Source organism: Ranitomeya variabilis, chromosome 7 (assembly GCF_051348905.1).
Source record: "Ranitomeya variabilis isolate aRanVar5 chromosome 7, aRanVar5.hap1, whole genome shotgun sequence".
NCBI classification, from domain to species: domain Eukaryota; kingdom Metazoa; phylum Chordata; class Amphibia; order Anura; family Dendrobatidae; genus Ranitomeya; species Ranitomeya variabilis.
The window spans coordinates 202466371-202490801 of NC_135238.1; the positions used below are offsets into that span (position 1 = coordinate 202466371).

The 24431-nt window shown below is 41.7% G+C and overlaps 1 protein-coding gene across 1 annotated transcript in view; it reads left to right on the forward strand.

Moving 5' to 3' along the window:
• Positions 1 to 24431, forward strand: part of LOC143784436 (dynein axonemal heavy chain 11-like) — a 248080-nt gene that overhangs the window by 28044 nt on the left and 195605 nt on the right. Inside the window, exons 8-11 of the mRNA XM_077272673.1 lie at positions 3085 to 3233; positions 7013 to 7163; positions 12045 to 12176; positions 12265 to 12438. Coding sequence (XP_077128788.1) covers positions 3085 to 3233; positions 7013 to 7163; positions 12045 to 12176; positions 12265 to 12438 — 606 coding nt within the window. The remainder of the gene's footprint in view (positions 1 to 3084; positions 3234 to 7012; positions 7164 to 12044; positions 12177 to 12264; positions 12439 to 24431) is intronic.

Genomic DNA, 24431 nt, shown 5'->3' on the forward strand with positions numbered 1-24431 from the left:
CTCCCACTGATTGATGTAGTGATTTTTTTTCAGGTAGATTTTAGAACCCAAATCAAGCAAAAAAATTAATAGGCTTTCTATGGCCCACTGAGTGAGAGATGGCACACACAGGAGTCAGGAGTGGCACACAAGCAGAAAGGGCAATATTAATCTCCCACTGTTTTATTTTTTTTTTCTTTTTCAGAGAGACTTTAGAAACAAAATAATAAAAAATAAATAGGCTTTCTATGGCCCACTGAGTGAGAGATGGCACACACAGGAGTCAGGAGTGGCACACAAGCAGAAAGGGCAATATTAATCTCCCACTGTTTTATTTTTTTTTTATTTTTCAGGGAGACTTTAGAAACAAAATAATAAAAAATAAATAGGCTTTCTATGGCCCACTGAGTGAGAGATGGCACACACAGGAATAAGGAGTGGCACACAAGCAGAAAGGGCAATATTAATCTCCCACTGTTTTCTTTTTTTTTTCTTTTTCAGGGAGACTTTAGAAACAAAATAATAAAAAATAAATAGGCTTTCTATGGCCCACTGAGTGAGAGATGGCACACACAGGAGTCAGGAGTGGCACACAAGCAGAAAGGGCAATATTAATCTCCCACTGATTGATGTAGTGATTTTTTTTCAGGTAGATTTTAGAACCCAAATCAAGCAAAAAAATTAATAGGCTTTCTATGGCCCACTGAGTGAGAGATGGCACACACAGGAGTCAGGAGTGGCACACAAGCCCTGACTGAGGCCAATATTTTTCTCCCACTGATTGATGTAGTGATTTTTTTTCAGGTAGATTTTAGAACCCAAAACAAGCAAAAAAATTAATAGGCTTTCTATGGCCCACTGAGTGAGAGATGGCACACACAGGAGTCAGGAGTGGCACACAAGCAGAAAGGGCAATATTAATCTCCCACTGTTTTATTTTTGTTTTCTTTTTCAGGGAGACTTTAGAAACCAAATAATAAAAAATAAATAGGCTTTCTATGGCCCACTGAGTGAGAGATGGCACACACAGGAGTCAGGAGTGGCACACAAGCAGAAAGGGCAATATTAATCTCCCACTGTTTTCTTTTTTTTTTCTTTTTCAGAGAGACTTTAGAAACAAAATAATAAAAAATAAATAGGCTTTCTATGGCCCACTGAGTGAGAGATGGCACACACAGGAGTCAGGAGTGGCACACAAGCAGAAAGGGCAATATTAATCTCCCACTGTTTTATTTTTTTTTTCTTTTTCAGGGAGACTTTAGAAACAAAATAATAAAAAATAAATAGGCTTTCTATGGCCCACTGAGTGAGAGATGGCACACACAGGAGTCAGGAGTGGCACACAAGCAGAAAGGGCAATATTAATCTCCCACTGATTGATGTAGTGATTTTTTTTCAGGTAGATTTTAGAACCCAAATCAAGCAAAAAAATTAATAGGCTTTCTATGGCCCACTGAGTGAGAGATGGCACACACAGGGATGGCACTCTAGCAGAAATGCCAATCTTAATCTCCCACAAAAAAAAAAAAAAAACTGTCCTACAATTACTATCTCCCTGCAGTAATCTCAGCCAGGTATGGCAGGCAGCAATAAGGAGTGGACTGATGCACAAATTAAATAAAAAGTGTGGACAAACAAAAAAGATAGCTGTGCAGAAAGGAAGGAACAAGAGGATATGTGCTTTGAAAAAAGCAGTTGGTTTGCACAGTGGCGTACACACAGCAATACAGCTATCAGGGAGCCTTCTAGGGCAGCCCAATGAGCTACAGCGCTGAGAGAAAAAAAAAAAATGTAGCTTCCACTGTCCCTGCACACCGAAGGTGGTGTTGGACAGTGGAAATCGCTACAGCACAAGCGGTTTGGTGGTTAGTGGACCCTGCCTAACGCTCTCCCTGCTTCTGACGAAGCGGCAGCAACCTCTCCCTAAGCTCAGATCAGCAGCAGTGAGATGGCGGTCGGCGGGAACGCCCCTTTATAGCCCCTGTGACGCCGCAGACAGCAAGCCAATCACTGCAATGCCCTTCTCTAAGATGGTGGGGACCAGGACCTATGTCATCACGCTTCCCACACTCTGCGTTCACCTTCATTGGCTGAGAAATGGCGCTTTTCGCGTCATTGAAACGCGACTTTGGCGCGAAAGTCGCGTACCGCATGGCCGATGCAACGCTGGGATCGGCTCGGTTTCATGAGACGCCGACTTTGCCAAAAGTCGGCGACTTTTGAAAATGGACGACCCGTTTCGCTCAACCCTACATACATGTAGACTAGACATGTGCTACATCTCTCAATGCAAGTGTATCGAGCGAGGCCGGGCACGTCTAGTCAGAACTTGGCCAGAAGTATGGAAATCACATACTTGCAGTCACATGACCACCGGCTTCCTGTGCCAGCACCAGAGTGTTCGCGATGTGAGGACTCACAAGTCTGTAGTCACATAGAGTAACTGCAGTCTTGTAGCCTAAGGCTGGACAACCCCTTTAAAGATTGAACAAATAAAGATCAGAGTCGGCTTAATCTAAGGTAACATTATAGATTTACAGCCACTCGCCTATGCAGGTTGCCCTGACACAGCCACAACACTACTTGCACAAATATAGATGCATGTTCTGCTCGCTCTCTTCTGCTGCCGAGATCTGAGGAAGAATGCATGGGTAAAAGAAAAGTTACAGTACACAGATTAGGCACCAGGCACATCAAATAAGAAGGTTCTTTGTGCGGAAAAAAAAGAACTAAAATGCCTCATTTGCAATAACACCATAAATGTAAAAAAAAATGCAGAAAAAGCTAATAATACTTTTAAAAATCCAATTTTTGTCATTGATTTTTTTTTTCTAAAATGATACTGTTTTCCTAAAAATACTGTGTGTGTGAACACTCTTTGGAATACAAAATGAAAATGAAAAATTAATTATAATTAAAAGGTTTTTCAAAACTTAGTCAGGAGTTAGTAAAGCTGTAAAATTAGAAAATGACAATTCCTTATATGTTGACTCCCTGCGCACCTGCGGCCACCTCTATGGTGGTCCCTGTCCTGTTCTTTACTTCGGAAAACCCCTTCAAGAACATAATGAGTTTATAAGGTGACATCCTCCTTATCTCACGTAGGTTTTGACCTTAGCCAGTAACGAGCGTATCTCGCTGACACCTTCCATGCGGTTGTTGTTTGAGATCAGCCATCTTCGAGCTGCGACACCTGCGACTGTATCAAGAGCGGGGATCCTGTATGTTAATACACAAGACTTAGGCTGGAGCCCGTGAGTAAAGAATCTATAAGGCTGTGTGTCCACAATTCATTTTTGGTTAGACTTTGACTACGTTCCCATGATGAGCTTTTGGGGACTTTTTGATGATCCAGATATTCTGCACCATTTATGCACCTATTAAGTAAATTAGGCTACTTACGTTTTTTCATTGTGTTTTTGTGTGTGTTTCTTATATGCATTTTTATCGTGTTTTTGATGCTGTGTTTTTTTCTAGGTTATTTTTTTTAATAAAGCTGCTTTGTTTTTGATACTTCCTGCTATTTGGTTTTAACAAAACTTTATTGATACATCATCTGCGGATTGCAGGCATTTTTTATGCATTTCCGCTGCAGAAACATATGCATTTTTTACCTATCAAATTTTCCAATCTAATTCAAGACTAAGGGAAACATTTGCACATAAAATGGATGAGATTTATACAATTATCCTGCCCCCTGTGTTTCTTTTTTATTCAGCGTAAACTGACCTGTGGTGCGTGTTTCAAATCCACAACATGTCAATGGCTCCTGTGGGTGCATTGAGATTTGTGTGCAGATTTTTCCCATACACTTGCATTAGATGCGAAAAATTCGTGGGTAAAAACGCACGTGTGTTTTAATGGGTGTCCGCTGCAGAAACAACAAATCAAAGAAGCATTTCATCTGCATGAAACTATATCAATAAAGATTTGTCAAAGCCAAATACCAGGAAGTATCAAAAACAAAGCAGCTTAATTTAAACATGACACACCAACAAAAGACAAAAAAACAGTGTCAAAAACGAGATATAAAAACGCAAGTGAATTAGTCTGCCTAAACTTACGGCTCTAGCAATGATGGGGGTATAAATCTTCTTAGCGCTAGAAATTGCAGTTTGGCCTGTCTTGCACGGTATATAGTGGATTGGATTCACAACAGACACACTTAGGCCGGCGTCACACTACCGTAGAATACGGGCGAGTGCTATGAGAGAAAACATCGCATAACACTCGGACCAGTGTTAATCTTTGGAGCAGCTCACATCTTCGTTTATTTTCTCAGGCGCATTCAGCATGCTGCGATTGTCACCGAGACTCGGCTGAGACTCACCTATGGGTGTGAGAAAAAAAATTGCCCAACACTCGGACCATTCGAGTGCTGTCCGATTTTTACGTATTGGTGTCCTTTTAAAAGCCGGCAACTTATGTGCCGCATACAGTAAAATCACAGCGTGACAGAATAGAATAGATAGAATAGATATATGCACATAGAATACATCGATATATAGATGTCAGTGACACACACATATATATATATATATATATATATATATATATATATATATATATATATATATATATATATATATACAGTATATTACATAGATAGGAGAAAAGTCGGCAATTCACTTGCCGTGTACAGTAATATCACAGCGTGACAGGTTAGAGTAGAATCGACAGAATAGATATATACACATAGAATACATAGATATATAGTTGTCAGTGATATAAGGCAACTTAAGTGATAGAAAAGATGAAATACACAGAGTAAATACAAATAGAATAGGTACAGTGCGTACGGAAAGTATTCAGACCCTTTTACATTTTTCACTCTTTGTTTCATTGCAGCCATTTGGTAAATTCAAAAAGGTTCATTTTTTCTCATTAATGTACACTCTGCACCCCATTTTGACTGAAAAAAACTCCAGAAATGTCGAAATTTTTGCATATTTATTAAAAAAGAAAAACTGAAATATCACATGGTCATAAGTATTCAGAACCTTTGCTCAGACACTCATATTTAAGTCACATGCTGTCCATTTCCTTGTGATCCTCCTTGAGATGGTTCTACTCCTTCATTGGAGTCCAGCTGTGTTTAATTAAACTGATAGGCAGGGGTGTAACTACAACAGGTGCAGGGCTTTCAATCGCACCCGGGCCCTGGAGCCTAGGGGTCCCTAAAAGTCCCTTTGGCCTATAGAAAAAGACTATTGCTATTAAAGATTTAAAATATTTTGGGGCCCCGTTGAAGCTTTCACATCGGGGCAATGAGTTTCAAGTTACACCACTGCTGACCCGTTGAAGCTTTCACATCGGGGCCCCGTTGAAGCTTTCACATCGGGGCCAAGGAGTTTCAAGTTACGCCACTGCTGATAGGACTTGATTTGTAAAGGCACACACCTGTCTATATAAGACCTCACAGTGCATGTCAGACCAAATGAGAATCATGAGGTCAAAGGAACATGCCAAGGAGCTCAGAGACAGAATTGTGGCAAGGCACAGATCTTGCCAAGGTTACAAAAGAATTTCTGCAGTACTCAAGGTTCCTAAGAGCACAGTGGCCTCCATAATCCTTAAATGGAAGAAGTTTGGGACCACCAGAAGTCTTCCTAGACCTGGCCGTCCAGCCAAACTGAGGAATCGTGGGAGAAGAGCCTTGGTGAGAGAGGTAAAGAAGAACCCCCAGATCACTGTGGCTGAGCTTCAGAGATGCAGTAGGGAGATGGGAGAAAGTTCCACAAAGTCAACGATCAATGCAGCCCTCCACCAGTCGGGCTTTTATTGCAGAGTGGCCCAATGGAAGCCTCTCCTTAGTGCAATACATATGAAAGCCCGCATAGAGTTTGCTAACAAACACATGAAGGACTCCCAGACTATGAGAAATAAGATTCTCTGGTCTGATGAGACGAAGATGGACTTTTTTGGTGATAATTCTAAGCGGTATGTGTGGAGAAAACCAGGCACTGCTCATCACCTGCCCAATAAAATCCCAACAGTGAAACGTGGTGGCAGCATCATGCTATGGGGTTGTTTTTCAGCTGCAGGGACAGGACAACTGGTTGCCATTGAAGGAAACATGAATGCGGCCAAGTACAGAGATATCCTGGATGAAAACCTCTTCCAGAGTGCTCTGGACCTCCGACTTGGCCGAAGGTTCACCTTCCAACAAGACAATGACCCTAAGCACACAGCTAAAATAACAAAGGAGTGGCTTCAGAACAACTCTGTGACCATTCTTGACTGGCCCCAGCCAGAGCCCTGACCTAAACTCAATTGAGCATCTCTGAAGAGACCTGAAAATAGCTGTCCACCAGCGTTCACCATCCAACCTGACGGAACTGGAGAGGATCTGTAAGGAAGAATGGCAGAGGATCCCCAAATCCAGGGGTGAAAAACTTGTTGCATCATTCCCAAGAAGACTCATGGCTGTACTAGCTCAAAAGGTGCTTCTACTCAATACTGATCAAAGGGTCTCAATACTTATGATCGTGTGATATTTAAGTTTTTCTTTTTTTAATAAATTCACAAAAATTTCAGTCTTTTTTTTTTGTCAGTCAAGATGGGGTGCAGAGTGAACATTGAGAAAACAATGAACTTTTTTGAATTTACCAAATGGCTGCAATGAAACAAAGAGTGAAAAATTTACAGGGATCTGAATACCTTCCGTACCCACTGGAGAAACAAGTTACCACTTCTGCATTCTTCACCCACTCCTGGTTTTCGCTTACAAATACTGATGTAAAATACTGCCCGAATACTGAACGTATGAACATGGCCTAACTCCTCGGCTTTGGGTTATGTGATAATAATAATGTGGCTGTCGATTAAGTCGATATCCCATAAATCTAATAGTTATTCTCCGATATTGGCAGCTCATAGCCGCAGGCATTAAACAGATTATTTAAACTTATTTTTTTAACATGATTTCAGTATTTCTTATTTACTTTCAGAATACAGAGGGCATAAAATGAAATGCAAATCCCGCCAGGCAGGATTCCTTTACTCTGTGTCTGATTTCATTCTTTTTTATTAGTTACGTTACCAGCTGGATTGAGACTCGTCAGGCTCAGTCAGAAAAGGCAAATCTGACCATATTGTTTGATAAGTACGTTCCTTACTGCTTGGAGCAAGTGCGATGTAATTTAAAAACTATAACTCCAATCCCGGAAAACAGCATGGTTCAGGTAAAAGCAATGCATTTTATTTCCATGGTTTTTTTTATGTTCAGTATAATCCTTTCCATTCTTTATTCCAAATGTAGTAAAATGTGAATAAAAAAAAAGGTTTTGTTACAATGAATTAGAAAGAAATTGTGGTTCCAAGCTGGAAGATTGTCTTCACGGTTCCAGCTTTTCTTCTGCCTGAAATGAAAATTGAAATCTCACTACCCCACCCACTGCCGAAACCTCCAAAAATAATCCCCCCACCCGCGCAGCATTCAGGTGACATAAGCAACGCATCATCAGATCTTATCTGTTCAAGTCACCTGACTGCTGCACCCAATCACACGTGGTAATAGTCCTATTGCTGGCGGATGGTGATGGCAGCATATCTGATACCGGCTGAATCCAGGCAGTGACATCAGCTGTATATAATAGATTTTGTTGTGGTTTTTTTTTTTTTTTTTTGCAATTCCAAGATCCCGGACATAATTACATTTAACCTGGAAAACCCCTTTAAATTAACCCCTATATGATCGGCTGACTTGACTAGCTGATATTAATTCTGTACATGCAGGTGACTTCTGTAGGGCCTAATAACTCCTCAGTAGGCCCACGTGATGTCTGTAGGGGCTGATATTCTGTTAGTAGGGCCCCTACAGATATCATATATCCTCTGGTCATTTTTACCCCTTCTACTTTAAAGGAACCTGTCACTTAAAAAAAATGTTACTTCCCTGCAGACACAGGGTTAATTTGCAGGTAAATAGCTTTTAAACCTTGTGCAGCCTCCTTACTGGAGCAGCTACAGGGAGAAAATGTGGTTTTATTCTATTCCAGTCATTGGGGCAGGAAGCAATTACAGTCATCAACCGCTGTACTGTGAGCGCACTGTAACCACTCCCCGGAACTTTGATTGACCGTCTGCTCTTCAGCGTGCGACTGATTACAGCTCACTGTGTAGTGAGCGGTGACTGTAACAACTTTCTATACCGCACAAATTACTGGAAGCAAGCGGCTGCAAGGTATAGGAAGTTCCAGCTTCTGGTAAAAATTCAATTAACTATATTTCATCAAGATTAAAAAATCCAAGGCAGGATGGCCAGCAAGCGTTGCATTTCGAACACAGTTGTTCTTTGTCAAAGCTTTTTCCATATTTTCAACACAAGTGGTCGGTTCGTGGTTCCGTGCACACTCGACTTCTATGGCGAGCTGTCATTATTTTCTTTTTCATTTTTTTTTAAGTGCCATCTTTCCAAGCGAGAGCGTTATACTTGTGTTATTTTTTTATGGAGAAAAAACTCCAATGTCACCCTTTTTTTTACACTTTTTACCTATTACTTAAAAGTATGCTGATCACTGTATTTTATAGGTTGTTACTATTACAGGGATACCAAATGTGTATAGATGCATAATGTGACTTGTTTATTTTTATTTTTTTTTTAAAGTGAATTAAATTGTAATTACCGTATTGTAATTGTTTACAATTTTTTTTAGAATTTTTTTTAATAGAAATAAATCTTTGACTTTTATTTTACCCCTAATATACAGGTATATAGCGATATACTAATATATAGAAATGAGAACAGAATATGAGGAACCGGAGCATGATTGTATAAAAGGAATGCTTTATTATAACAAAATAATTAATTAAAAACAGTAATAACATTTAGAGGTGTGTAGTAAGCACCATGATATACACATGGGAAGACACCCACCCCTCTGATATCCCCTGTAAATGGTATCAAGGAGAGGCCCCTACCATATCATACAACCTGGTTAAGTGACCAATCTAATATAAGTCACAAAGTACAAAAAGTAAAATGTAATAAAGTGGGACAAGTCCGCTTACCAGGATGCAAGAGGGGAAGGTAGAGGAGCAGGGTCCCGCCAAAGTGCCGCTCCCGACACGTGTTTCGCGGCCAAGAAATGCCGCTTTCTCAAGGAACTTCCTTGAGAAAGCGGCATTTCTTGGCCGCGAAACACGTGTCGGGAGCAGCACTTTGGCGGGACCCTGCTCCTCTACCTTCCCCTCTTGCATCCTGGTAAGCGGACTTGTCCCACTTTATTACATTTTACTTTTTGTACTTTGTGACTTATATTAGATTGGTCACTTAACCAGGTTGTACGATATGGTAGGGGCCTCTCCTTGATACCATTTACAGGGGATATCAGAGGGGTGGGTGTCTTCCCATGTGTATATCATGGTGCTTACTACACACCTCTAAATGTTATTACTGTTTTTAATTAATTATTTTGTTATAATAAAGCATTCCTTTAATACAATCATGCTCCGGTTCCTCATATTCTGTTCTCATGTTGTTTGGAGCTAATTGACGGGTCTGTGTGTATACGACACACATGTGTTGCCCCAGACCAATAATATGACTTTGGGATTTTTTATATCATTAATATATAGAAATGTATCTCTATATACTGAAGCCATATTCCTGTAAAGAAGAAAAATACTATTTAGATTTTTTAAGCAGAAAGTAAGCTGCTGCCTGCTATGCTACAGGTCATGAGTTTGAATACCGGTAATGATTCAAATTTCAAGGAAAGCAAAAAATTAATTCATTATAGTTTCAAACAAATTGTTTGTGTTTTTGCAAATTGTATATAACTGTCCACATTTTGAGAAAAAAATATGTTTCTTCCACCATATCCATTGGCATTGTTCAATCATGACTGTCTTCTTTAGGGGAAAAAAAGGCCATACCTGTCCATTGGTTGTGTCTGGTTTTGCCACTCGTCCCCCTTAACAATTTAATTGAGTTGATCTGCAGTATCATAACAATAGAGTTTTAACCGTGGAATGGTGGTAGGGTAAACAGGATTCATATACACTTGCTACATAGATAAAAAATTTTTTTATCTATCTTACACCATATAAACTTGCATTATTAAAACATTACTTTTCTTAGGTATTATGCAAAGTAAATGATGTGATGAACACAACACCAACCAACTTGTTAAAATGTAATGCTAAAATCTCCAGTCCCCTGATGAAGCCAGTTTAGCAGTGAAACATGTCATTTGAGCTTGTTAGATTTTAACAATTGTGGTGATTGGCAAACATATGGTTGTGTATAGTGTGCACACACCTCCAACAGAAGTATAGTAGATTTGAGAAATAGGGCTGTTAATTAGACAGCAATATTGGAAATTCAACACAATGAAGGCTTATTCCACCAGTTGCATTTTAATAATTTTAGTTGGTGTTGGGCATTTTCACTTCACTAATTTTAAGTCACACTTACTAAAAATGTTTTAGTAATTCCCGTGTACATAATGGAAGAAAGGGAAAATAGTTATGCCCGTTTAGAAGATTGTATTTGCATATTGTAAATCCTACAGCCCTAAGAGGGTCTGAATTCTATGACTTTGTTGATAATTTTTTTTAACTTTTAGTGCCAGAGGTTCTAAAGATACAGTGTTGGGACCACAGCTGTTTTTGACTGTTCTTTTTATTTCTATATTAGACATTGTTTTTTTTTATCTATTTCTGACAAATTTGTGTAATAACCAAAATAGCTGTTGTCTTCAATCTTTCTTAGACTCCTTAACAGTAACTACCTAAGAGACTAAGAGAGGTGATAATCCTTGTGAAAATTATAATAGTTGACCTATTGGTTGTTACTTTTACCGGTAGCAGATATATGTACAGTACAAAATAACTGAATAAATCTGTTAACAAAAGAAGTCAACCCAAAGGAACTTGTCCATTCAAGACAACACCTTATGTTTTAAAACTTTGCAAAACTGAGTCAATCACAATTGGTCTGGGTGTTAGAAGTTAGGACAGCTGGACGACAGTATTCAGACTACAGGTCCTTACACATTTCTCGTAGTGACATCCAATATTACATGGCGGCACCCATTGAAATCAGTTGGTCACCATGTAGAAAATGATTGCATCATGTAGCAGAGTTTCTGCTATGATAACCACATGCCTTAATAGGATGGGGATGTTATTTTTTTCTTAGGCATGGGTCATCATAAAATAACAAATGGAGGCATATTTTTTCTTCTGTTGCCCCAATGGATTCAGCACAGGCTACTCCGGAAGTTAGGAACAGCTCCAAAAGCAATGGGTGCTCCACCTGCATGTAAGAAGACTGCTGAAGCCTACGGTTGGTGGGATCAGTCCAATAACTGGATCAGTGTGACATCAGATATTTCTCTGACATTCTGTTCCAGATAGGGTGACTGATAATTCAGTTTCTATGGGGCCTGTGAGTTGGAAAGGCCTGGTGCCAAGCAGCCTTGCCTCCTGCCCATTATCTGCCCACTTCTCTCAACATCTGCCTATAGAGTTTCATCCATTTTACAGAGGAGACACTCTCTAAGAACTGCTGCGATTGCTGGTAGCTCTGATTGCAGGAATTAAACCTCATAGATACTGTGGTGAATAGCAACCATGATATCTAGCCGGTCAGACAGAGGGGGCTCACCTCTATCCCTCTTATTTGGCTCCCCTGATGCAATTGTGGGAACCTGATGGATTGTTGTCATTGCAACAGGGGTAACCATTGAGTTGGGGGGAACAATTTGGACCTTTGCCATGGGACCCCAGGATTTCTGCGCACCCTCTTGTTGACCGCTGCAATCAATCACAGTCTTCAGTTGCTTGTGACTCCTGGAGAGCTCAGTCATCACTTTGAGAGTCAGCAATGACCATAGAAGTGACCTGAGCTCAATTCACATGGGCAATAGGATGTGAGTGTGCCTCCGTTTGTTATTTTGTGACAAACCATGCCAATGAAAAAGAAATGTCAACGCCAGAAAACCCCTTTAAGAATTATTTTATATTGGCAAATTCTCTTTTGGCCAATGGAGGAAGCTATAGTAGTATAAGGCGTAATTCCTATCATTGACATGTACATATTGTTTGTCTTCATGCAGACATTATGCTCCTTATTAGATTGTCTCCTTACTGAGGAAAATACCCCACCGGATTCCCCTCGGGAGCTGTACGAGATATATTTTGTTTTTGCTTGCGTCTGGTCTTTCGGGGGTGCACTCTTTCAAGATCAGGTAAGAAATGCAAACTTACCATTAGATAAATATTAGCTAACAGATTTAATGTCATGTGAACTTATTTAGTGTAAATATATTATTTCAGTTGATTGATTACCGTTTGGAATTTAGCCGATGGTGGAACAAAGAAATGAGAACAATCAAGTTTCCTTCAAATGGAACAGTGTTTGATTATTTCATTGACCCCGAAACTAAGAAATTTACTCCTTGGAGTGAACGGATTCCAGAGTTTGATATGAGCCCAGATATTCCATTACAAGTGAGTATCATTATCAAATATCCATGTAAACTTGGAGAACATCCATATTTCAGGTTCCAAATTTTGGTTAGATTTAAACCTATGGCCCTGGTGAAGGGTGAAGAAGCTGAAAAGAGTGCAAATAGTGTATAACTCAAAGCTGGCAAAGCAGATTTACCTAATTAAAAACCATGAGTTTATTTTCCCTGATGACATTGACCTTTACTGCTACCGCTGGATATGTGTTACACATAAATCTAAGATGTTGCTCATTTATGTGAAATGTGTTATGGTTCTCAATGGCAAGAGAACATAGCCCAGCAAACATACGAACTAGCTCTTGGAAGGATGGAAACTAAACTGACCATGAACTAAACCTGCCGCACAACTAACAGTAGCCGGGTAGCGTAGCCTGCGTTTTATCCCTAGACGCCCAGCGCCGGCCGGAGGACTAACTAATCCTGGCAGAGGAAAATATAGTCCTGGCTCACCTCTAGAGAAATTTCCCCGAAAGGCAGACAGAGGCCCCCACAAATATTGGCGGTGATTTTAGATGAAATGACAAACGTAGTATGAAAATAGGTTTAGCAAAATTGAGGTCCGCTTACTAGATAGCAGGAAGACAGAAAGGGCACTTTCATGGTCAGCTGAAAACCCTATCAAAATACCATCCTGAAATTACTTTAAGACTCTAGTATTAACTCATAACATCAGAGTGGCAATTTCAGATCACAAGAGCTTTCCAGACACAGAAACGAAACTACAGCTGTGAACTGGAACAAAATGCAAAAACAAACAAGGACTAAGTCCAACTTAGCTGGGAGTTGTCTAGCAGCAGGAACATGCACAGAAAGGCTTCTGATTACAATGTTGACCGGCATGGAAGTGACAGAGGAGCAAGGCTAAATAGCGACTCCCACATCCTGATGGAAACAGGTGAACAGAGAGGATGATGCACACCAGTTCAATTCCACCAGTGGCCACCGGGGGAGCCCAAAATCCAATTTCACAACAGTACCCCCCCCCCTCAAGGAGGGGGCACCGAACCCTCACCAGAACCACCAGGGCGATCAGGATGAGCCCTATGAAAGGCACGGACCAAATCGGAGGCATGAACATCAGAGGCAGTCACCCAAGAATTATCCTCCTGACCGTATCCCTTCCATTTGACCAGATACTGGAGTTTCCGTCTGGAAACACGGGAGTCCAAGATTTTTTCCACAACGTACTCCAACTCGCCCTCAACCAACACCGGAGCAGGAGGCTCAACGGAAGGCACAACCGGTACCTCATACCTGCGCAATAATGACCGATGAAAAACATTATGAATAGAAAAAGATGCAGGGAGGTCCAAACGGAAGGACACAGGGTTAAGAATCTCCAATATCTTGTACGGGCCGATGAACCGAGGCTTAAACTTGGGAGAAGAAACCCTCATAGGGACAAAACGAGAAGACAACCACACCAAGTCCCCAACACAAAGCCGAGGACCAACCCGACGCCGGCGGTTGGCAAAAAGCCGAGTCTTCTCCTGGGACAACTTCAAATTGTCCACTACCTGCCCCCAAATCTGATGCAACCTCTCCACCACAGCATCCACTCCAGGACAATCCGAAGATTCCACCTGACCAGAAGAAAATCGAGGATGAAACCCCGAATTACAGAAAAAGGGAGACACCAAGGTGGCAGAACTGGCCCGATTATTGAGGGCAAACTCCGCTAAAGGCAAAAAAGCAACCCAATCATCCTGATCTGCAGACACAAAACACCTCAAATATGTCTCCAAGGTCTGATTCGTCCGCTCGGTCTGGCCATTAGTCTGAGGATGGAAAGCAGATGAAAAAGACAAATCTATGCCCATCCTAGCACAGAATGCTCGCCAAAATCTAGACACGAATTGGGTACCTCTGTCAGAAACGATATTCTCCGGAATACCATGCAAACGGACCACATTTTGAAAAAACAGAGGAACCAACTCGGAAGAAGAAGGCAACTTAGGCAGGGGAACCAAATGGACCATCTTAGAGAAACGATCACATACCACCCAGATGACAGACATCTTCTGAGAAACAGGAAGATCCGAAATAAAATCCATCGAGATGTGCGTCCAGGGCCTCTTCGGGATAGGCAAGGGCAACAACAATCCACTAGCCCGAGAACAACAAGGCTTGGCCCGAGCACAAACGTCACAAGACTGCACGAAGCCTCGCACATCTCGAGACAGGGAAGGCCACCAGAAGGACCTTGCCACCAAATCCCTGGTACCAAAGATTCCAGGATGACCTGCCAACGCAGAAGAATGAACCTCAGAAATGACTTTACTGGTCCAATCATCAGGAACAAACAGTCTACCAGGTGGGCAACGATCAGGTCTATCCGCCTGAAACTCCTGCAAGGCCCGCCGCAGGTCTGGAGAAACGGCAGACAATATCACTCCATCCTTAAGGATACCTGTAGGTTCAGAATTACCAGGGGAGTCAGGCTCAAAACTCCTAGAAAGGGCATCCGCCTTAACATTCTTAGAACCCGGCAGGTAGGACACCACAAAATTAAACCGAGAGAAAAACAACGACCAGCGCGCCTGTCTAGGATTCAGGCGTCTGGCGGACTCAAGATAAATTAGATTTTTGTGGTCAGTCAATACCACCACCTGATGTCTAGCCCCCTCAAGCCAATGACGCCACTCCTCAAAAGCCCACTTCATGGCCAAAAGCTCCCGATTCCCAACATCATAATTCCGCTCGGCGGGCGAAAATTTACGCGAGAAAAAAGCACAAGGTCTCATCACGGAGCAATCGGAACTTCTCTGCGACAAAACCGCCCCAGCTCCGATTTCAGAAGCGTCGACCTCAACCTGAAAAGGAAGAGCAACATCAGGCTGACGCAACACAGGGGCGGAAGAAAAGCGGCGCTTAAGCTCCCGAAAGGCCTCCACAGCAGCAGGGGACCAATCAGCAACATCAGCACCCTTCTTAGTCAAATCAGTCAATGGTTTAACAACATCAGAAAAACCAGCAATAAATCGACGATAAAAGTTAGCAAAGCCCAAAAATTTCTGAAGACTCTTAAGAGAAGAGGGTTGCGTCCAATCACAAATAGCCTGAACCTTGACAGGATCCATCTCGATGGAAGAGGGGGAAAAAATATATCCCAAAAAGGAAATCTTTTGAACCCCAAAAACGCACTTAGAACCCTTCACACACAAGGAATTAGACCGCAAAACCTGAAAAACCCTCCTGACCTGCTGGACATGAGAGTCCCAGTCATCCGAAAAAATCAAAATATCATCCAGATACACAATCATAAATTTATCCAAATAATCACGGAAAATGTCATGCATAAAGGACTGAAAGACTGAAGGGGCATTTGAAAGACCAAAAGGCATCACCAAATACTCAAAGTGGCCCTCGGGCGTATTAAATGCGGTTTTCCACTCATCCCCCTGCTTAATTCGCACCAAATTATACGCCCCACGAAGATCTATCTTAGAGAACCATTTGGCCCCCTTTATGCGAGCAAACAAATCAGTCAGCAGTGGCAACGGATATTGATATTTAACCGTGATTTTATTCAAAAGCCGATAATCAATGCACGGCCTCAAAGAGCCATCTTTCTTAGCCACAAAGAAAAAACCGGCTCCTAAGGGAGATGACGAAGGACGAATATGTCCCTTTTCCAAGGACTCCTTTATATATTCTCGCATAGCAGCATGTTCAGGCACAGACAGATTAAATAAACGACCCTTAGGGTATTTACTACCCGGAATCAAATCTATGGCACAATCGCACTCCCGGTGCGGAGGTAATGAACCAAGCTTAGGTTCTTCAAAAACGTCACGATATTCAGTCAAGAATTCAGGAATCTCAGAGGGAATAGATGATGAAATGGAAACCACAGGTACGTCCCCATGCGTCCCCTTACATCCCCAGCTTAACACAGACATAGCTTTCCAGTCAAGGACTGGGTTATGAGATTGCAGCCATGGCAATCCAAGCACCAACACATCATGTAGGTTATACAGCACAAGAAAGCGAATAATCTCCTGGTGATCCGGATTAATCCGCATAGTTACTTGTGTCCAGTATTGTGGTTTATTGCTAGCCAATGGGGTGGAGTCAATCCCCTTCAGGGGTATAGGAGTTTCAAGAGGCTCCAAATCATACCCACAGCGTTTGGCAAAGGACCAATCCATAAGACTCAAAGCGGCACCAGAGTCGACATAGGCATCCGCGGTAATAGATGATAAAGAACAAATCAGGGTCACAGATAGAATAAACTTAGACTGTAAAGTGCCAATTGAAACAGACTTATCAAGCTTCTTAGTACGCTTAGAGCATGCTGATATAACATGAGTTGAATCACCGCAATAGAAGCACAACCCATTTTTTCGTCTAAAATTCTGCCGTTCACTTCTGGACAGAACTCTATCACATTGCATATTCTCTGGCGTCTTCTCAGTAGACACCGCCAAATGGTGCACAGGTTTGCGCTCCCGCAGACGCCTATCGATCTGGATAGCCATTGTCATGGACTCATTCAGACCCGCAGGCACAGGGAACCCCACCATAACATCCTTAATGGCATCAGAGAGACCCTCTCTGAAATTCGCCGCCAGGGCGCACTCATTCCACTGAGTAAGCACAGCCCATTTACGGAATTTCTGGCAGTATATTTCAGCTTCGTCTTGCCCCTGAGATAGGGACATCAAGGCCTTTTCCGCCTGAAGTTCTAACTGAGGTTCCTCATAAAGCAACCCCAAGGCCAGAAAAAACGCATCCACATTGAGCAACGCAGGATCCCCTGGAGCCAACGCAAAAGCCCAATCCTGAGGGTCGCCCCGGAGCAAAGAAATCACAATCCTGACCTGCTGAGCAGGATCTCCAGCAGAGCGAGATTTCAGGGACAAAAACAACTTGCAATTATTTTTGAAATTTTGAAAGCAAGATCTATTCCCCGAGAAAAATTCAGGCAAAGGAATTCTAGGTTCAGATATAGGAACATGAACAACAAAATCTTGTAAGTTTTGAACTTTCGTGGTGAGATTATTCAAACCTGCAGCTAAACTCTGAATATCCATTTTAAACAGGTGAACACAGAGCCATTCCAGGATTAGAAGGAGAGAGAGAGAGAAAGGCTGCAATATAGGCAGACTTGCAAGAGATTCAATTACAAGCACACTCAGAACTGAGAAAAAAAAAAAAAAATCTTCAGCAGACTTCTCTTTTCTCTCCTTTCTCTGTCAATTAATTTAACCCTTTTAGGCCGGTCAAACTGTTATGGTTCTCAATGGCAAGAGAACATAGCCCAGCAAACATACGAACTAGCTCTTGGAAGGATGGAAACTAAACTGACCATGAACTAAACCTGCCGCACAACTAACAGTAGCCGGGTAGCGTAGCCTGCGTTTTATCCCTAGACGCCCAGCGCCGGCCGGAGGACTAACTAATCCTGGCAGAGGAAAATATAGTCCTGGCTCACCTCTAGAGAAATTTCCCCGAAAGGCAGACAGAGGCCCCCACAAATATTGGCGGTGATTTTAGATGAAATGACAAACGTAGTATGAAAATAGGTTTAGCAAAATTGAGGTCCGCTTACTAGATAGCAGGAAGACAGAAAGGGCACTTTCATGGTCAGCTGAAAACCCTATCAAAATACCATCCTGAAATTACTTTAAGACTCTAGTATTAACTCATAACATCAGAGTGGCAATTTCAGATCACAAGAGCTTTCCAGACACAGAAACGAAACTACAGCTGTGAACTGGAACAAAATGCAAAAACAAACAAGGACTAAGTCCAACTTAGCTGGGAGTTGTCTAGCAGCAGGAACATGCACAGAAAGGCTTCTGATTACAATGTTGACCGGCATGGAAGTGACAGAGGAGCAAGGCTAAATAGCGACTCCCACATCCTGATGGAAACAGGTGAACAGAGAGGATGATGCACACCAGTTCAATTCCACCAGTGGCCACCGGGGGAGCCCAAAATCCAATTTCACAACAGAAATGCACATGAACCTGAGGGTTCCAAGAAGTTCATGGGGCTCACTGGGTGAGGTGGATCCTCTAAGCCCAAGGTCCAGGTGGGCACATGGGCCACGGTTGTTGGTGCAACAGGTTGGTGAGTAGGACTGGAAACTGAAGCTAGAAAGGTGGAATATTGGAAACAGCAGGCAAGTAGATGGAGTGCAGGAAACCACAGGCAAACAGAGGATGTCAGGAAACCGCAGGCAAGCAGGTGAAGTGCAGGAAACTGCAGGCAGGACACTGCTTCAGGCAGAGTGCCAGAAACCACATACAAGCATTTCGAGTTCAAGAAACCGCAGGCAGGCGGAGGACATCAGGAAACTGCAAGCAAGCAGGTGGAGTGCAGGAAACAGCAAGCAGATGGAAGACATCAGGAAACTGCAGGCAAGCAGGCTGCAGATTTCCAGGAAACCGTAGGCAAGCAGGTGGAGTGCAGGAAACTGCAGGCAGGTTGATGGCATCAGAATACAGAGAAGAGGTCCCGAATATCGGGAGACAGGTAGAGAACAGAGCTGTGGAGATTTTAAGGGGTTAGTCCCTTTATCTATATTTTAATAAATGTGTTGGGGACATGATTTTGTGAAATATACTAATTCATAAATCATACGGGTTCTCCTCCTTGCTTACAGTCTGCACAGCTCTCCTGATGGAGAACCATATGACCAGATGTGTCCATCACCCTCCTCCAATTCACAGACAACTGTCCTTTGTGCAGCGGTTTTTAATTGGAGGAAGAAGTTGGAACGATCTCGTCACATGGTTCTACTTCAGCAGACATTTTTTTGAAAAGGAGAGCTGTGCAGTCTGTGAGGAATCAGGATAACTTGTAATTCACACATACAGGTGCTTCTCTCAAAGTTAGAATATCATCAAAAAGTTAATTTGTTTCAGTTCTTCCCCAACAGATTTATTAAAATAAAGATTAAGTGGTCAAACTCTTTAAATCCGCAGCAAGTTGATTTATGCAGCAGATTTCCATCACTGATTTCACCCTTTGTAAATGCTTAAGGAAAATCTGCAACAAAATCCAAGATAAGTCTGTGTAGAACTCAGAAGAATTTTGCATTTTACAGATGTGAATCAGAGTTTTTTATCTGCTCAGTTTATGTCTGGATGTAGCCTAGAAAATGTTTAATTTTGCACAAAATTCATAAGTTACGTGTTCCATTTCAAAGAATTTGGCAGAAAAAATGAACAAATACAAAAAAAAGTGAATTAAAAAACTCACAGGCAGGGGTGGATTAAGGGTAGCCAGGGCCCCGGGCTGTTCAGACACTGTGGGCCCCCCCCGGTCATGTGACGGGGGGGGGGGGTGGTGGTGTCATGTGACGGGGGGGTCATGTGACGGGGGGGTCATGTGACGGGGGGGGTCATGTGACGGGGGGGTCATGTGACGAGGGGGGGGTCATGTGACGGGGGGGGGTTATATTATACCCGAACCAGATTATTCCAGAAAAATGGCCGGGCCCTACTCTACTGTAACCTATTAAATATTTGTTAAAATCTGCAATATAATTTAGGTATATTTTGACCAATAATATCACATACAAGGAACAAATACCACCGCGCCATGACCAGACCACAAATTACAAACACAGTGATCAAATAATATCACATACAAGGAACAAATACCACTGCACCATGTCAAGACCACATATTACCACTAGGGTTGAGCGACCTTTACATTTATAGGATCGGGTCGGGTTTCACGAAACGCGACTTTTTCAAAAGTCGGGTCGAGTGAAATCGGCCGATCCTATAAAAAAGTCGGGGTCGGGGTCGGCCGAAACTCGAAACCCAATGCAGTGCATTGGGTTTCCAATGGTTCCCAGGGTCTGAAGGAGCGGAAACTCTCCTTCAGGCCCTGCGATCCATATTTAAGTGTAAAATAAAGAATTAAAATAAAAAATATCGCCATACTTACCATCTGATGCGCCCTGGTACTAAGCGGGAACCTTCCTTCCTTAGAATCAGCCTTCCAGGACCTTGCGGTGACGTCGCGGTGACGTCGCGGTGACGTCGCGGCTTGTGATTGGTCGCGCGGCCGCCCATGTGACCGCTCGCGTGACCAATCACAAGCCGCGACGTCACCGTGACGTCACTGAGGGTCCTGGAAGGGCTGATTCTTAGGAAGGAAGGCTGCCGGAAAGAAGCTGAGGGTGAGTATATTCCTATTAGGTATATACTCACCCTCGGACATGCCCTGCTTCTTTCCGGCAGCCTTCTGACATCTTTAGGGTATAAAAGAAACAAGACCATAAACACAAATTATATGTAAACTACCTATGAAACGCCTCCTAACTACTTAAAAAAGTATATATATACAAAAACACAGCAATATAGGAAGGATTATGGTTTCTTTATCAAAAATATATATTTTGGGCCAGATTCATCACCTGTGAGCAGGGGCGGATTATCAGAGGGTCAATCTGCGGTGGCCCAGGGCCCCCCCAAGCCACTGGGCCCTGGGCTACCGCCCATATTGACCCTCTGATAATCCGCCCCTGCTCACAGGTGATGAATCTGGCCCAAAATATATATTTTTGATAAAGAAACCATAATCCTTCCTATATTGCTGTGTTTTTGTATATATATACTTTTTTAAGTAGTTAGGAGGCGTTTCATAGGTAGTTTACATATAATTTGTGTTTATGGTCTTGTTTCTTTTATACCCTAAAGAGAATGGGGAGAAATACCTTCAAGGTTGATGAGAACGGCAATTGACAGAGCTCCGGCTATTTTAGGTCCCTGTTGTCCATTTAAATTTTAATGTTTCTATCATTTGTTCCTCAGTGTGAATTAACAACCTCACTAGTATGTTGGCTTCCCGATCCGAAGTCGAGACTTTAAAATTAATTCAATAGCCCAGATTTACAGCGATTCTATATTTCACAAGGCAGAATCAATAATGTGACTGAAGGGAAGAAGATAAAAATTTATGGTATCTTGCAATTTAATGGTTGAAAAGATGCAATTGAAGAGATCATAAATTGTGAAGGAGTTTATGCTTGGTTGCTCCTGATTCAGTGCTTGCTGTTAGGACCTGATTTGTGACTATTCACGAGGTGTGATTAATGATGTGATCGATTCTTGCTTCAGTGCAGTAAAGCAGTTGTAATGCTCTTCATTAGAATAAATAAAATAAATTGACTGAAGCTTTATAAAAACTGTGTAACATTTAAAATCTAAAATGTCAATTTTTTTTCTTGTTACAATTTAGCTTCCTTCCAGGCAGCTTCCACCTACGAGCCATCATTCATTGTCATTCTGCGAGGGTATTATAGAAACCCATGTGGGTTGGGGTTAGTTTTATGCAAAGCTTACTGAAGAGGAAATACATAGAGTTAAATGGGTGCTGACGGGAGTCAGATTAATGCGACATATGGCTGGAAGACATTGTTTCAGCTTATTAACCCTTTGGCTAACCACTAATATATAGTTTAGTAATATTAGAAAATGCTTTGTAGTATTTTCCTGTGTGCAAAAAAACACCAAAAGATAATATATTTTATACTTTACTTATCATTGTCTTAGTTTGTATTTATCTTTTCCTGCAAATATAAAGATTGCTCGGTTCCTGGGAAAGGTGGGACTTTGGATACTTGTGGACCCCAGAGGAAATTATTCTTATGGCTCACCTTTCATGTGCTTTTTCACTTTGTATTGCCTTTGAAACGTTACTATTATTGCCCATGAATGACGTCTAATAAGTTAGTTTTGAACAAGATCCTACAGGCCGAAGTGATTGTCTTCATAGTTAGCTCCACATGGGGTTGTCTTCTGCTGGACTTTTGCATCTCATTAGGTTAAGGCACATAATGAATATTTGGCACATATTTTTGCATAAATCTGCAGAAAAATCTGTGCAAATCACAAGCTGATTTTTCTGCTGATTTAGTGCAGACCTCATCTATGCAATAGGTGCTGAATCTGCACAGAGATTTCACATGCATCAAATTTTAAAATCTGTCCCGCAGTTCAATTTCCGTGCAAAAGTTTACACAAGCATGTGGATGAGTTTTTCTGAAATCTCATCTACTCTGCTTTTATTGTATTATAGTGTAGATTTCCAGTATCCTAATCCATATATCCAAATCTGAATGAAAGATGCAACAAATTAACCTATCCTAAAATATTATGTACAGGGCCATCAGGTGCTCTGAGGGTCCTGGTGCCCTAATTATCATAAACTACTAGAGCAGGTTTTAATATGCCCTAAAAAGCCGAGTGCTTGGATCTGGGTTGAGTAATTTGGCATGGCATCTTTGATGGACCCAGCCAACTAACATGGAGAACTCATGATAAGCAATAGGTAGGAGCTTAAAATTAATTGAAATGAGCAACTAGGAGCAGCATTTTCCTGGATAATTGTCTTTTCCATGACTGCCTGTTAATTCCAGAAACTTTTTTTGCTTAGATATTGTGTAGATATGAGTCCTTAGGTTATGTGCATACAATGTCATTAACATGCCAGCGGAACCACTGAGTTTTGCAAAGCGAAAGCACTTCAAGAAAACACGAGAGGTCATTTTCCTAAAGTGTCTTCTCTGGAAGTTTTGGTGTCGGTTTTGCAGCATCTCCAACATTGGAGTCTTTACTCTATACTTTCAAGTATATAGGGTGGACAGCTTCCAAATTAAGTACTTCAAGACAATATTTCATTTTGACATTTGTTCATTTTCTGAGGCAGGTTACTGGCTCTTCGAATCCACCTGGAAAAAACTTTGTGTTCACATACTTGTCATGACTGAGTTTGTGTATTCAATCCAGTGACCTGTTGCTTCATGGTCGGTTTTCCTGCTCTTTCTTCCTTATCCAAATGCTAATGGTTTCAATTATCTTCATTTTACCTTCTTGGCGTGCTTCTCTCCAGGTGTTTCACATTTTCCTGTTTTTATTTTGCCCTATCACATTTTATGTGGGGTTTTATATGTTCACCCCTCACTGCACTTCCTTGCTGGTCATACCTATAGGTCAATGTGTGTTTAGGAGTTCCAGCTCTTTAGCTAGATGTTTTACCTTGTTTAGTAAACTCCAGTTGTATTCCTTCAGATAGTCTGTTTGCTTACGTTCCAAGCACCTTTTCCATTTACCAATGTTTAGGTCCATCAAAGATGCCATGCCTAATTACTCAATCCAAATCTAAGCACTCGGCTTTTTAGGCCTTAAAACCTATATTATATTAAAACCTGCTCTAGAAGCTTATGATGATTATTAGAGCCCCAGGACCCTCAGAGCACCTGATGGCCCTGTACATAATTCACTCTATCTTATATGAATGTGTTTTAGTTTCTCAACCTGGATTTTTGTATCTTTCTTCACACTTTCCTCTCTTCTTGTTGGCAGTGTGTTGCGGCCTCCCCTTTGGTTCCTGAGGAGCTATGAAAAACCCCATCGACAGCCTTTTAGGGAGTTAGGTTTAAGGTGGTGTTTTTAGTTGTGCAGCCAGTGCCTCTTTATTCCGTACAGGGACCTTTTTGGTGTACGTGCGGCATCTCCTGGTGATGAACTTCAGTTTGTCCATTACCCATGAGTCAATGTGTACATGTTTATGAGAATACCCTTAGTATGTCTTGGGCATTTTTTGTAATGGCCTGGGAGTAGTGAAACCTTTAGACAACATTCACACATCCATTGTACATATCCATGTGGTGTCCGTTTTTAACCCATAGAGTTCATTGATCCATGCACACATCTGTTTTATAAATGGATTGTCTATTGTCCTGTAGCCTATCCCAGCCTTGTGTAGGTCTACATTTTTTGTCCCTGGTGTCCTTAGACAGCTCTTTGGTTTTGGCCATAGTGGAGAGGTTGGAGTGTGATTAATTGTGTGGACAGGTGTCTTTTATCCAGGCAATGAGTCCAAACAGGTGCAATTAATACAGATAACGAGTGCAAAGTAGGAGGGCTTCTTAAAGAAAAATTAACAGGTCTGTCAGTATTCTTGCTGGTTGTTAGATGATCAAATACTTATTTCATACTTTAAAAT